At 48.1% G+C, this 16,105-nt stretch overlaps 1 protein-coding gene across 2 annotated transcripts in view; it reads right to left on the reverse strand.

Moving 5' to 3' along the window:
- The window catches only part of LOC114029498 (rho guanine nucleotide exchange factor 16-like), a 70,110-nt gene that overhangs the window by 2,292 nt on the left and 51,713 nt on the right, over nt 1-16,105 (reverse strand). For both annotated transcript variants that reach the window (XM_027843968.1, XM_027843967.1), the window contains exons 8-13: nt 15,564-15,693; nt 12,596-12,670; nt 11,658-11,750; nt 6,605-6,756; nt 5,154-5,342; nt 1,693-1,766 (exon numbers count right to left, since the gene is read on the reverse strand). In XM_027843968.1, coding sequence (XP_027699769.1) covers nt 1,693-1,766; nt 5,154-5,342; nt 6,605-6,756; nt 11,658-11,750; nt 12,596-12,670; nt 15,564-15,693 — 713 coding nt within the window. The remainder of the gene's footprint in view (nt 1-1,692; nt 1,767-5,153; nt 5,343-6,604; nt 6,757-11,657; nt 11,751-12,595; nt 12,671-15,563; nt 15,694-16,105) is intronic.

A 16,105-nucleotide genomic window follows, 5' to 3' on the forward strand; every position in this document is an offset into this window, starting at 1 on the left:
GAAGCCTCCTTCTGTCTAACCCTACACAGAAGGGAGGCCAAGAAAAACCTCCGATTTAAAAGAGGCTCACAGGCACACAGAGACTCATGACTGTCAATCATTCAATTAATAAGCACTTATTAAGTGCCTATTGTTGTCCCAGCATTATCTGGGCACTGGGTGGGTGGAGGGCAGAAACAAATATATTCTCACGGAGACAGACAACACGTACTCGTATAAGTAAATACAAAAATGGGCACGTGGCTCTCTTGGGGGAGTAGGCAAAGCCTCCTAGAGAAGCTGGTGCTTGAGCTGAGCCCTCAAGGAAGCTCTGATTGATGCAGGTGAGAGGAAGAGCATTCCAGGCTTAGGGACTCAGGTGGGAGATACAGCATCACGAAAGAGGCATGTGACGAAGACCAGTTTGGCAGGACCACAGTGAATACAGAGGGGAGCCACGTGATTAGGCTGGAAATACAGGTTGGGTCCAGGTTGTTAAGAATTTTAAATTCCAAACAAAAGAGTCTTGATTTGATCCCAGAGGTCATAGGGAGTCACTGGAATGTAATCAGCAGGGGTCAGTGGTCAGACCTGTTCTGTGTTAGGTCTGGGTTGAGGATAGAAGGCGAGGATACCAATTAGCATGATATTACAATCGTTCAGATGGAAATCGAGGGCCTGAACTAGCTATGTGAGTAGATAAGAAGGGAAAACATCCAAGAGATTTGGGCATCTGGGTGGGTGTGTGGGGTGAGGGAGGGCGAGAAATTGAGGACCACCCTGAGGTTTGTGAGTACATGTAACTGGAAGGATGGCGGGGTCTTTGCCAGGAAAAGGAGTGCGTGAAAGAGAGGTGGGTTTGGAGGGAAAGAGTCCTGCTCTGGACAAGTGGAGTTAGAGACACATGCAGGACTTTCAATTTGAAATGTCCGGTCAGCAGATGGTGACAGACTGGAACTCGGGGCCAAGGAACTAGAACTGGCTGAATTGGGGAGTTTTCCTGGTGAAGATGATAACTAAACCCATGGGAGCTGGTGAGGTTACCAAGTGAGAGAGTATAGACAGAAAAGCAAAGTAGGCCTATGGATGGATCCCCAAAGGGGATCCCTGACCCCATAGTTACTGGGTGTGACATGAAGATTCGGTAAAAGAGACTGCGAAGGAAGGAGAGGTCAGACACGTTGGGTGAGAATTAAGAGCAGTCACAACAATGCAGAGAAGAGAGTATGGGGGAGAGGGTGGTTAACAGTGTTCAATGCCTGCTCACAGATCTGCACTGCGCCCTCCTCCACATTCGCAAAGACACAAACAGGGGTGTTTACAGACACAAAGACCCCCAAAGATCTGAGGAGAATTAAACCAGGGCTATCCCAGGGAACCCTAACTTAGGGCTAGGAGCAGTGACAGATGTTCTCAGATCCATCTGAGGTGTGGCAAGGGGGGAAGGGGCATCTGTTTCTCTTACAGCTGCAGGCGGAGCGAGGCCCCCAGGCCCTCAGACCCCAGGCGCTCAGCTCTCCGGACTCCTGCTCCACCATAAGCATCCTGGCCTCTGCTTCATCTCTGAAGAATCTGAGCTCCTCCACTCCCTAACTCCCACCTGCTGAAAGCTCCCTTCAGCAAGAGCCAGAGTTATGCGCTCCAGCTGCACGGAGGAGGCTGAGCCGCCCGCCCCCATCTGGCTCCGTCCTCCCTCCCAAGCCCGAGTCTTACCTCCTTTACTGGCTAGGCCTTGCTCCTGATTCTCCTTATGCTCCAGGGCAGTGATCCATCGGGCCCGGTCACTCCTGTGGACACGAGAGAAAACAAGCTGAGGGTCTGCAGCTCTCAGGGACCGAGAAGGGACCTCAGAGGACATCGGGCCCAACCTTTTCATCTTACAGAGGATGAAGCAGGGAGAGATGAGAGAGAACTAGGGAAAAACAGTGAGAGAGATGGAGGCAGAGCGAGATAGGGACAGAGACACTTGCCCAGGGTCACACAAACAATGAACAGAAGGGTTGGGATTCCGGCCTGTTCAAAAAGAGCTGGCCCTTGGGCCGCTAGGTGGCACAGTGGATAGAGCACCGGCCCTGAAGCCGGGAGGACCTGACTTCAATCTCAGACACATAACACTTACTAACTGTGAGACCCTGGGCAAGTCACTTAACCCTGATTGCCTCACCAAAAAAAAAAAAAAAAAAGAGCTGGCCCTGGGACCCAAGCTCCAATCTGGAGCCCTTTAGGGCTGGAGGTGGGCCTGGAGCACTGGATGACTCTGGAATCACTTGAATTATAGTGAAGTCTTGATTAGTGCCAATAATGAATTCCCCATGGTGGTCACGTCATTCCAATTCATATTGCATATTTCCACTCGGCAGGAACCAATGACCACATTTTACTTAATTGTAACATTAAATATTTGGAATAACTGAATTCAAATACATGTGACCACTTCAAGGGATTCGTTATTGGCACTAACCGGGGCATTGCTGTATTTGATGATATGATTACGAAGACAAGGAAAAAGGGCACAGTGGGGAGAAGGCTGGTTCTGCAGTCCAAGAGCCTGGGTTCATATCTGCCTCTGACACCTGCGTGTCACCTCTCCTGGCCTCAGTTTCCTCATCTGTAAAATGAGGAAGAAGGTTTCTTCCAGCTCTAAATCCTATGATGTAACTTTTGGGCTTCGAAGCCTCAATAACATCACATTTCTATGTGTCCAACATGGTCAAACTTGTAGCTACTCAGCATCCAACTTGAAAGACACCCCAGGGACCATTTAGTCCATTCCAGACCTAACCAAGAATCCTCTCTCCAACATGCCCAATGGGCGGTCACATCTCCTGTTATCTCTTTGCAAAGTGTGATTCCCCCCACCCCTTTGTGGTTGGGGTCAAGTGGGAATAGTTAATGAGCTGACCAAACTGGCTTGGGACCCTTCCAGGGGTTTGAGACAATGGAGAATTTCAGGAGCAAGCCAGCCCAATGGTGAAAGACTCCATGTTCAGAAGGAAACATTCTTGGTAGGGAGACGGGCAGTAGTGTAAATGTGTGTGTTTGGGTGTGTGTACATATATGTCCTGTCTGTTTCTTTCCTTCCATTTCCATTGATTGTATCACAAGAGAAAGGACTGTATGAAATAGGGCACCTAGAAAAGAGCAAATACATGCTGATGGCAAATAGCTAGTCACTCTGGAAAAGAAAGGTTCTATGTGGGATCTGAGACATACTGAAAAATACGAATACAGGCAAATTAAAGAAAAGATAATCACCCAAATAAGGAGGCAGCTTCAAGGAGCGCTACCCCTTGTATTGGAGAACGCTGGCTATGGACTCATGAAAAGACTTGCAGCAACTAAGAGTTGTGGGCTTACCCTATGACCACACATGTTCTCTTCATATGTCGCTCATGACCGCTGTATCAACCCAAAAGTACCAACCGTATTTACTCTACCATCTTAGTAAATGCCCTTTCTAAAAACTAATTAAGTCTGTCTTGCTAATGCGAATAGAAATACATTGGTAGGGGCTCATGAGTTACAGGATAAAAATCACAGTCCCTCAGAATTTCCTTTTAAACCCTGAAAGTAGCAGCTGTCCTTCTGGAGACTCAAACCCAAGAGTCTGAGTGTGCATTGAGGGAGAGACCTCAGAGGGAGTCCTACACCAGAGGTGTCAAATATGCGACCCATTATATGTGGTCCCTCCTGTGGCCCAAACTAGATTAAAACGTAATTGGGAAATACCAAATAAAATAAATGGAACATAGGTACTATGAACTTGTGGTTTCCTGAGTCAATATGGAGCCCACAGGCATCCTTACGGATCATTTAGTGCCTACCCCACCCCCTTTCTATTTGGATTTGACACCTCTGTTCCATAGTATCTCAACAAAGTCACAACACATCTACCTTGGTTTTCTGATCTGAAATTCTGAGGGCAACAATTTTAATTTTTTTGTCTCTCAAAAATTTATTTCCATTTTTGAAATGGTATCGTAATAGAATGTTGATAGCAGAAACAAAGGTGATATTAAATTATGGAATTACAAATATATAAACTACAAAGTGCTGGGGAAAAAATGGATGAAAGGCCCTATAAATGAAAACAAATCAAAGTGAAGGGATTTATAGTAATTATGAATTTGAGAACCAGAGAAAAATAGATTATGTTTCAGCAGGAATACAAGATGGTGATGTTATGCTGCAAAGTCCTGCACCTGCGATGCTTAGAATTTTCAATAGAAAATGCATCCTGGAGACATTTCTGCCAAATACAACATCTTAGCCATGGAATCCAAAGCCCTGAATGAGAGTTTTGTAAAGAAAGACATGACACTCTCCCCTACACACTTTCCTTGATAACCAAGGACAAATACAATTGAAAATTTTTGTTTATTAATTGCACCCTTTGCTATCCCATATGCTTCCTTCCTTCCTTCCTCCTTCCCACTTTCCTTCTTTCTTTCCTTCCTTCCTTCCTTCCCTCCCTCCCTCCTTCCTTCCACCACCAAGCTGGTGCTGATTGGCATATTTAAATACATCCAGGTGTACCGATAGAGGGAGTATCTTCATTTGAAGTTCTCTATACCAATACAGTCACAGGTCCACTCCAAATGACATCTAATAACACATCTCTAGATGATATCAAGGGCTTATTAAATCATGAAAAGACATCTCCACTTAGTTGTGTGGATGTCACCACAAACCTAACATGTCCAAAATCTGACTCATTAAATCCTTCCCCAAAATAGGGGGCATTTCTCTATTGTTGTCTAATGGTAGTACCCCATTCTTGGGCAGGTGTGTGTGTGTGTGTGTGTGTGTGTGTGTGTGTGTGTGCGTGTGTGCATGTGCAATTCTAATCTCTTACAAGACAGGAAAGCCATTTATGGCTTTGGAGTCAGAAGCCAGCCTGTACTGTCCTGGAGGAAACACTTAACTGCTTTGTATCTCAGTTTCTTGTCTATAAAATAAGAAATTTGAGCTGGAAGACCCTTCCAGTTCTAAATCCATGACCCTATCAATGATCTAAAGGTCACGGCACATAAGCAACCCATGCTATCTACCAGCCCAGCCCAAAGGTCAGTGGCTGCACCCCCATAGCCCCAACGCTGCGCCTGCCCTCTCCCGTCCCCGCCCTCAAGTGCTCCCAGAAGAGGGGCCCAGGCTTGTGACTGCCACCTACTTACGCAGAGTCTGAGGACAACAGGATCTGCTCCTGCTTCCCTTCGCTGTTCCTCAGCATGGTCACCTGGAAGGGGTAGGGGATGGACGAGCTGCGGTTGCCCCCTCCCGGCAACGAGATTTCATCAGGCTCAACCTTCTTGACTTGGATTTGGTCCATCTTGGCGTAATCCATCACCACGTAGTTCTCCTCACTGCCAAAGGGCCAAGAGGACTGGTGAGACCTCGGCCTGGATGGCATCTCACTCTCCGTGATGGCTCTCACCATGAGTCTTATGCCTGAATGAAGTGTTCTCAAGTGGCCTGGGTCACCTACCTACCAATCCCACATCCAGCACCCTGCCGGGAGGGGTGAGGAAAGAGGGGAGGAAGGAAGGAGGGAGAAAGAGGAAGGGAAGGAAAGAAGGTGGGAAGGAGGGAGGGAGGAAGACAGGGAGGAAGGTGGGAGGGAGGGAAAGGAAGGAAGCAGGAAAAGAGAGGAAGGGAAGGAAGGAAGGAAGGTGGAGAGGGAGGGCGGGAGGGGGTTCCGTTCGGAGCCTGCATTGGGTCTGCGGGCTGGCCTGCCTCCATCCCCCTCCTGGCCGTGCTTCTCTAGCTTTCAAACACGCGGCTGTGCCAAGCACTTTCATTTCCTTTGCCTTTTGGCTCCCTTTTGTGTGTTTTCTTCCTCATTAGAATGTAAGCTCTTTGAGGGCAGAGACTGTCTTTTTCTTGCTTGGCATACAGTAAGTGCTTAATAAATCCTTGCTTCCTTTCTACTCTTCTTAGTGCAGGGGCAAAAATGTTAAACTCAGAAACAGAAGAATTGGATTTGAATCTGACTCTAATATTGACTAGCTCCACGACCCTGGGAAAATTACTTGCTCTCTGTTTGCCTCAGTTTACTCATCTATAAAATGGGAATAACGAGAGCACCCACCTCTCAGGTTTTTGTGAAATATTATCTGTACAGTGCTTAGTATAGTGTCTGGCACACAGTAGGCACTACATAAATGCTAGCTATCATTACTTTTATTATTGTGACGGGGAGGCAGAGGCCAGTGGAATTCTTGAGTCTGGGAGTTCTGGGCTGCAGTGAGCTAAAGCCAATTGGTGTGTGTCCGCATTAAGCGCCCCCTGCCCCTTGGCCTGCTCTCGCCCTGCTGGGGCAGGTTCTCGGGAGACGGGCCCTGGAGTGTTAGCGACACAAACCCTACAGAGAGGTTATTGCTTGGGAAGCCGGACAAAAGGGAGAGACTCATAAACGAGGCTTTTGGTCAAGGCAGGGATGCTCTCTGTGGTCGAGGACCAGAGAACTTGGTCTGACATTAACTCTCACTGAGCCAAACGGGCTCTGAGCCCGGGTCAGGAAGGACCTCCCTCCCAAGCCGTCCCGAGGCCTTCCACCCCCCCTCCCCCCACCACTGGCCCTCCTGCAGCGCCCAGAGCCAGGGCAAGGAAGGGCAGGAGAGGGCACCTTTTCTTCTTGGTGACCATCAGGGCGTCATTGAACAGGAAGAGGTAGCACGTTGGCCTGCTGGAGATTTTCCGGAAGAGGCTGGGCTCCTCCACCAAAGAGAGCTCCCCTCTCTTCAGCAGCCACCGGGAAGCGGAGATCAGAGGAAAGGCCTAGGGGAAGCAGAGCCAGACATCACCACCGAGAGACCCTGGACAAGGCACTTCTCCTTGAGCCTCAACTTCTTCATCTGCAAAATGGGGATAATGATACCTGTTCTACAGGGTTGCTTCCCTGAGCGAGGGGCGGAGGGCTAAGCAAGGAACTGAGAATCTCCTGCTCTTTACTTACCAGGCAGGGGACCTTGGGCAAGTCAATGAAACTCAGCCCGTGTATTTTCCCTTTTTAAATATTCTCTCTCCCTCTCTCCCCCCTCTCTCTCTCTCCCTCCCTCTCTCCCTTCTCCTCCCTCCCTTCCTCTCTCTCTCTCTCCCTCCCTTCTCCTCTCTCCCCCTCCTTCCCTCTCTCTCCCCTCCCTCCCTCTCTCTCTCTTTCCCTTCTCCTCCCTCCCTTCCTCTCTCTCCCCCTCCTTCCCACTCTCTCTCTCCTTTTCCTTTTCTCTTTTCTTTCCTCTCTCAATTTCTAGCTTTACCATCAGTCATATCCCAATGACTCCTGCTCCTCAACAGAATCCTCCCATGTTACAAACAAGTTCAGCTGAACAAAACCAATCAACACAGTGACCACATCAGAAGACGTATGCCCCACTCTGCACCTGTAGTCTACCACCTTCCAGCTAAGAGGCAGGAGACATAGCTCATGTGCTCACTGAGGTCTTGACATGGACCTCCATTTTCTTATCTCTGAAACGAGGGGGTTGGACTGGCAATCCCTTCTCGATCTAACTATGAGTCAAGGGACCTTTTAGTGGTGGATGGGGGAGAAATTAGTTACCTAAACCCCAAACAATAGGGGAACTATTGATAGGCAGAGAATAACGCTCACAGTAAGAAGACCGGTGGATCTGGAGGCGGAGAGGACCTGGGTTCAAATCCCAGATCTCTTATACCTTCGGTAAGTCAATTAGCTTTTCTGGCCCTCCGTTTCCTCATCTGTAAAATGCGGAGTGTGGACCAGAGGATATCTAAGATTCTCAAATCAGTGATCCTGCCCCTGGTGATTCCTCTCTCTGACCTCTACTCTCACCTTTGTCCAAACAGATCACACTTTCACCTTCAGCTCCAGCTCCAGTTATCCGGCCAGGTCCCTTCTCTCCTACTAGAGTAGGAGCTCCCTGAGGGCAAGGGTTCCATCTTAAGTCTTTCTTGTCTCCTCCCAGCATCTTATACATAAAAGCAGAATGTGAGAGCTTCAAGAGCCCTCAAAAATTACCTAACCCTTATTAACAGAAAAGCGAAATGAAACCTCAATTTAAGGGACTCACCCAAGGTCATGCAACTAGTAAGTGGCAGAGACATGATTTTAACCCAGGGCTCTTTACATTCAAAGCCGGGGACTCAGTCCACTAACCTATTAGGTTAAACAAATGAATGTGACCAAGTACTCTTTGGAATGAGTTCAGGGAAAGGAGATAGAGCCGCTTTGAAGGCATGGTCTCCCAGGGGGGCTTCATGGAGGGGATGGGGCTAATGGTGGCCGCTGAAGGCTGGCAGGACTGGGGAAGGGGAGGGGGAGTGGGGAGAACATTCCCGGTAAAGGAAACAGCACGGGCAGACACCCAGCGGAGGGAAGGGGCCTGTTAGTTTCTGGAGACAGTGAGGATACTAGCTGGTCTGAAGGGGACTGGGAAGGACAAGTGGGAAATACGGTGGAGGGCAGGCATTGAAAACCAGGTAGAGCAGCGTGCATTTGATTCTTGAAAAGACCAAGGGAGCCGCTGAATGCTCGTGAGCAGGGGAAGTCACACGACGAAAGGGGTCAGTCTGGGGGTGCTATACACAAGATGCGTGAAAATATGGTCCCTACCCTGTTCATCGCCCCCCTCCCCGCCCCGATCCCCACTCACATTCTAGTGGGGAGACGACAGGCAAGCATCTACCTGCATAAAACACAGTTTAAATGGAAAGTGATGGGGTGGGGGTGGGGGAGGAGCCAGGGCAGGCCTCTGGGATTAGGGAGCGGGGGTCTGGACCACAGGGGCTAGGGGTGGTCTTACGCTGGGCTGGGTGGGTGTGAGAAAGAACGCAGAGGAAGCATTCACTCGTTCATCTTTCCAGTGACATAACCCCACTGGTCAAGGGGCAGGGATGAAGGAGGCTGGGATCTGGAAGGGCCTTGGCCCAGATGACACAGGAATAAGGGTCACAGGCAGGATCGGTCCCCCCTCTTCAATTTTACTATCTTAACAACTATATTTTAATATAATTGGTTTCATTTTGAATTTTATTTTATGTATTTAAAAAGCTCAGTGCTTGGCCCCCTAAATATTGTGATGTCCAATAAATATTTGTTAAATAAATGTCATCAAGCCCTCTTTGGAATGAGTTCAGGGAAAGACGATAGAGCCTTGTGGAAGGAGAGGATGGATCTAAAGGTGGCCCTTGAAGGCTGGCAGGACTGGGGTGGGTGAGGGGTCTCTGGCTTCACCAGACTGCCCGAGGGGTCCAGGATACAAAACGAAGTTCAGAACCCCTGAGTCCGCATTTTAAAGGTGAAGAAAATCAGATTTCAGAATCTGATTTCAAAATCAGAAAGGACACGTTCCCCAAGCTCGAGAGGTCACAAGGGTAACGGGATTTAGGGCTGAAGAAAAGCTCAGAGCCCCCTTAAGCCACCCCCCCCCCCCAGGGCACACGGGTAATAAGAAGCAGAAAGGGCTGGTGTTCTGGGCACAATGCCAAACCCAGGCTCCTCTGGAGTGTAAATAGCCAGGAATAAGGAAATACCAAAACCAGTATCCAAATCCATCCAAATTGAAATAATTTGCTGAAACTAACGTAGTGGAAATGTTGTATACTGTTTTTAGGGGGGTGAACCCAAAACATAGTGTTTTCTAACTACTTGATACCGTAAACTCTGATTCTGAACCTGGGACCCTGAGCTCGGCCCTCTGACCTTGACAGCACCACCCCTACCTGCCCTCCTCTTCTCCATGGATACCTTTGCCATGAATGGAGATCAAGATGCCGGCAGGTCAGCCCAGACTTAATCAGGGAGCGGCAGGGGCCTGCCTGGTCTGCCAAGAGCTAAGCTCCGGGACCTGGGGTTTCCACCCCAAAACAAAGCGCTTGGCTGGAGGGGCCCTTGTAGGGATCAATGAATCACAGATTCTCAGGGGGCCAGGTCCAAAGGGGCTATCTAATCCAACCCAAACCTGAAAATAGATTCTCTCTACACCACCCCCAACCCAGTACTGATTTTGTATAGACCTTGTATACATATACAGACATACACATCCCCAGCCCCTCTCCTCCAAAAAGAGTATAAGCTCCCTGAGGGCAGGGATTGTTTAATTTTTGTTGTTGTATTCCTAGAATTTAGCAAAGAGCAGGTGATTAATACACCCTTCTTAGTTGATTGCTAGAAGATTCCAGTGAGGGTGGACTATATTCTGAACAACCCCCTCCCCCGACACCGTTTGCACGTTGGGGGAACAGAATTAGTAAGATATTGCTCATGTCAAGCCTCAATTTGCCTTCTTGTAACTTCTACCCATAGCAGGCACTTAATGAAAGTTGGCTGGCCTGTCAGAAAGACAAACAAGGGTAGAGGAGGTTGTAAAGGGGCCAGTTTGGGCCTGGGATCTTGGGAAAGCTTCCGGACACGAGAGTGCATTGATTGGCTCCAGGACTTTGAAACACTCAAGATGTGATCAACGCCGTGTACAATCATGATTCCAGAAGAACGATGATGAAGCATATTCCCCACCTCCAGACACAGGGGGGACGGACTCGGGGTATGGAAGGAGAAACGCCCACAATTTGGGACATGGCCAATGTGAGAATGTGCTTTGCTTGGCTATGCCTACTGGTTATGAGGGCTTTCTTTGCCTTTTTGTTTAAGGAAAAGAAAGCCCTTTATTTCAGATTTATTTACTTATTTGCCCTCAGTCTTCAGGCAAAGAGTCTAGAATCATTTAATGGGACTGGGGTAGGAGGGAGAGAACATTAATTCTTACAGGCTGAAAAGTAAAATTTAAAAAGTAAAATTTAAATTGCTCAGCAATCATACACACCGGTTCGTTCAATTTCCAAGGATAGGGGTAATGATAACAAAAAGAGGATATCCAGGTAACACTTTAAAGTTTACAAATAATAACTAGTATTTACATAACGCTTTAACCCTTGCAAAGCACCTTACAAATATCATCTCATTTGATCCTCACAATAACCCTGGGAGCTAAGTGCAATTATTATTTCCATTTTACAAATGAGGAAACTGAGGCAGACAGAGGATAAGTGGTTTGGCCAGGGCCGCACAGCTAGTAAGTGTCTGAGGCTGAATTTGAACTTGGGTCTTCCCAACTCCAGGTCCAGTGCTCTAACCACTGTACTATCTAGTTGCCCCAATGAGATAGTTGCCAAAGGTATTAGTATCCCAATTTTATAGGAGAGGAAATTAAGGTTCACAGAGGTGTAGGAACTTGGCCACAGTCACACAATTCATCAGCGTGCAAGGCAGGGTTCTGACCCAGGTGCTCCTGACTCCCAGGCTTCTCAGTGACCTGCAGTGACTGACCCCAGCTCCCAGGAAGATCTGCACCCCCAGAAGGGCACAAAGCAACAAGGAGAAAGGGCCGTATTTGTTTCTTTCTAAGAGGCTCTTTGCAAACTCCGTAGTCATCAATGTTGGCACCCAAGGTCACGGAAAGAGGATGACAAAATTGTCTTCTTCAGTTTAAGTTAACATATGCTTCTTAAACAAACTGTAAGTGATTTGGAGTTCACAGCCTATGGTACTATCATTTACAATTTTTACTTGTTTACTTACACATTTGTTTCCATGATGTTTGCTAAATTTAGGCTGTTAAAAAGAATTAGTTTAGAGCAGCCCAGTGAAGCCCAGGATATGCTGGCCTGGCCCAGTCCTGCCCAGCCCCGCCCAAGGCCTTTACCTTGATTTTGCCAAAGTCCAGTTGAGTTTGCAGGTTGACCATCTGTTCTGTCCTCTCCATCTTATGAGCCCCTTCATTACACTGCTTCACCAGCTGTCAATACACATGGGCACAGGAGGCAGGTAAAGGCCAGGCCGGTAATCTCATAGGCCCCACATTACCCAGGATTCCCCCCAACTATGACCCAATGGAGCCTAGGAGGGATGAAACCCAAGACTGGACCATCAAAAGGAACAGCCCAGGAAAAAGAGAGGGGGATGGCAGTGTATACAAAGAAGGTATATTCATGTGAAAAAAAAAATACAGAAACCAGAGGGACAAAGCATGGCCAAGAGGCAGAAACTGAAATAATTTTTTCATTAGGAAGCAGAAAGAAGAGAGAGATGAGGAGTTTGGGAAACATCCCAGATCCCAAGTCTCAAACATGGCAGCGATGGCAGGGGGAGACTTCAATTATTCAGATAGCTGCTGGGACGCCCAACCCTCCTCTCTTCTTTTCTCTCGCTCTCTCTCTCCCCTCCTCTCTTTTCTCCCTCTGAGAGCAGCTAATCACTTCTTGACTCGCCTTAGAGATTATGTCATCCTTCAAAGGGAGGGGGAAACAACAAGGGAAATCCCACCCTGGGTCTGATTCTCCCTAACAGGAGGGACCAGCTGCTGGGCTGGCAGTGATGGAGGAGGGGGTGGCGACTGATGCCCCCTCCGTCCTTGAGTCTACGGTGGAGAAGGGGTGGAAATGAGGGCCTAGTCTGACACGCTCCCTGCATTTGGGGAAAACAGATTTCAAAGGGTCTGGAGAAACGGCAGGGAGGATCCCACTGAGTAAAATGCTTTAAGGTAAGTCAGCCCAGGAGGAGTGGGGGATGCTCCAGAACGGCATCCTGAAAACCCAAAGGGAAATAATTCCAAGGAGAAGGAAAAACAGGGAGGGACCACACCTTGCTGATGGCCTTCAGAGCTCGGCTGGCAACTTTACATCGGTCTGGGTGGCCCTGGGTCTTCAGGCACAGAGTCTGGAGTGGAAATAAGAGCAAAGAATGAGGAGCTGGGGGAGGGGAGTCATTCTTTTCCCTCTTTAGGCCGAGTTCTCACCCTGGAAATTTGAGGTCGGGAAACCACATGCAACTGATCACACACAGGGAACCCAGGCTCTGAGCTGCCCGACACAATCCAATCAGTTCACAAGCATTTTCCCCCCACCAAGCCTGAAAAAGGCCCAGGGGTATGCCGGTGAATGTTTAATAGATGGCTCTCCAAATACTGGATCTAGGCAAATATTTAACAACCGGCTTTCCAAATACAGGGCTTATGCTTTAAATTTAATCTGTGCCATTAACATCTTCTCCATCATTTTCTTTCTTTTTTTTTTTTAATTACTCCATCACTTTCTTAAGCCTAAACAATCAGCAAAACAACAGCTCGAGCCCCAATACGTAGGTGTGCTAATTTCCATGGTATAAATGCTCATCCCGAAAATTTAACAGGCAGCTAGCTGTTTGAGCTGGTTCTCGGCACACCACTGCTGGGAACTACACTGATGAAAAACACTCTGAATCCAGACATTCTAGCACCTTGATACACATGGTCTTCTCCATTGGAATGTAAGTGTCCTGAGGGCAGGGACTGTCTTGGTTGCTTGTCTTTGTATCCTTTGGATTGAGTCCATGGCCTGGCACTTAGTAAATGCTTAATAAAGCCAGTCTTCCTTCCGTCCCACCTTCTTTCCTTCCTTCCCTCCCTTCTTTCCTTCATTCCTTCTTCCCTTCCCTTCTTCCCTCCTCCCTCCCTCCCTTCACACGTCCGACACTAGCGCTAGGAGGAGCTTGGTCACCCTGTGGGTCGTATCGTGACCTTGTAGAGAGGACACACTAAGACATTTCCCTCACTAACAGACAAGTGGCACCCTGAATAGTATGGTATCAAATCCCCTTAAATTTGCTTTTTTCATTTCCGTATCAATGTATATAATTCTCATTCACATTCATTCATTCACTCAACAAACATTTATTAAACACCTACTGTATGTGCCAGGAACAGGGAACACGTAGACAAAACAAGGAAATGGTCCCTGCCCTCATGGAGGTTCCATTCCACAGGCAGTGGTGGATGGTACGCCGATAAATAAACCAAAATAACTGAAGAGCCACAGGTCCCTCACAATTGGGGGGATCAGGAAAAGGCCGTGGGAGCTGAGTTGTGAGGAGGGGAGGTGGGAGTGCATTCTAGACATGGCAGTCTAGAGCCCGTGCATAATGTCAGATTCAGAGAAGAGCAAGAAGCCACCTGGGCAGCAATGTGGAGTAAGAAAGAACACATCTGGAAAAGCAGAAAACGGCCAGACTGGGGAGAACTGTACATTCTGGACCGAGGGGTTGGAATTTTTTCTCAAAGGCAATGGGGAGCCATTGAAGATTGAGGAGGGGAGTGTCCTGGTTCAGCCTGGACCTTAGAAGATATCAGGGACACTGGAAGCAAAGCTGTTGTCATTGTCCAGGTGAGGCCTGAGAGAGTCTGGAACCCGGGTGGTGGCTATGTGAGTGCAGCGAAGGGCTCCTCATGGGGGTACGGTCCAGGAGGGCTGACCACTTCTGTGAGAGGCCACCAAGGCCGTCCACCTGGAGGACCCACGTGGCTGCCTCTAGGCGTGGTCCCTAAGGGCTCGGTGATTCTCTGCCCAGGTCCGTCCTAGCCTGGATGCGTCCCCCCGGCAGACAGGCAGGTGCCACTGAAGCCCAGGCGGGGAACGGGAAACGGAGCTCAATCCTCCCCGCTCTCCAGCCCACCCACTTCTCTCCTGCCCGGCTGGCTTTGGAGAATAATTGGTGCTTGTGTGCCCACAAAGGGGCACTGAGACACAACCTCCCACTGGCTGTACAGCCAGCTGCAGCCCTCACCCCCCACCACGGGCCCTGCTGACCCAGGGCAGGAGAGTCAGATCTGGTGTGTCAGCAATAACCCTGGCACTGCTCCCTAAATCCTTCCAGCAACCCCCATCCCCAACCTGCCCTCAATGGCCTCTTCCCCAGATCGGGAGAGAGACCTAAAATAAATAACAAATGATAGACATTAACAATCATTAAGGTTTACAATCATTGTCTCCACTGGTCCTCACAACTACCCTGGGAGGTATATGCTATTATCATTTCCATTTTACAGTTGAGGAGACTGAGGCAGACAGAGGTGAAGTGATTTGTCCAGAGTCACACAGATACTGAGCATCTGAGGCAGGATTTAAACTCAAGTAAAAAACCTCATCTCGTATACGCTAAGATTTTAGGGACTGAATGTGTAGGCCTTCTAGCATGATATAAGTGGATATGATCCTGGACTTGAAAGTCAGGAAGATCTGCGTTCAAATCCTAGTCAGAAATCCTATACCAGTTGTATATAACTCTGGGTAAGTCACTTCACTGCTGCCTGCCTCAGTTTCCTCATTTGTAAAATGAGAGGATTAGATTGGATGACTCCTTAGATCGAGGTCCAACTCTGGGTCCATGATCTGAGATCTACAGCTTAAAAGAGGAAGCTAACACCAAGTCCAGGGGAAAAGGGAACAGAGTATAGGAATCTGGAGTCAGAGGGCCTGGGTTTGAATCCCACTTCTTAAGTCTATTACTCATGTGATGTTGTAGTAGTCACTTGATGTTCCGAGGCCTTAGACTCCTCACCTAGATGCTCTCTCTTTAAGGTCCCTCATGACCTTATTTATCATTACTCTTTTTAAAAAAATTTAAAAAAAAATTTTCATTAAATATTTCCCAATTACATTAAAAAAATTATTATCATTCATTTAAAAAAAAATTTGAGCTCCAAACTCTCTCCCTCTCTCTCGTCCCTCCTCCAACTCCTGAGAAAGCAACGATTATCCACGGGTATCATTACTGTTCTCATTGGCCCCTCACTCACATCCATCAGAAGAGGGAGCCGGGTCACTCTCTGCATGGGGAGGATGAGGAAGGAGATCATGGGCAGGCCCCCGCAGGCGGGTCTCTTTTCGATCTCCTTCAGGACATCTCGGAAAGCTGAGTTGCAGTTCCTGAAAATTAAAGACAAAAACCCTCTTCAAGGACACAGTCATTTGTGGTGCTACCGACATCAGCCTGGCCACAGCATTTCAGATAAATACATCACTAATAGAAGAAAAGACGAGACATCAGGTGTGGACAGGAAAATAGGACAATAATTAAAAACATGCAATTTAAGACTTGGACTGGCTGTCTTCTGAGGGGGTCTACGTCACTAAGGACCCTGGTCCTCATACTTCTTCTAGAACAGAAAACTCTCATCACAGTCCTGAGACTGGAGAGCAGACAGAAGGTAGCAGTATCAACAGAAACAGCAACAGTAGCAACAGATGTCTTCTAGAACAGAAAACTCTTATCACAGTCCTGAGACTTTAGGGCAGACAAAAGGTAGCAGTAGAAACAGAAACAGCAACAGTCGTAACA

This window comes from Vombatus ursinus, unplaced genomic scaffold (genome assembly GCF_900497805.2).
Source record: "Vombatus ursinus unplaced genomic scaffold, bare-nosed wombat genome assembly UNPS02014932.1, whole genome shotgun sequence".
Classification (NCBI taxonomy): Eukaryota; Metazoa; Chordata; class Mammalia; order Diprotodontia; family Vombatidae; genus Vombatus; species Vombatus ursinus.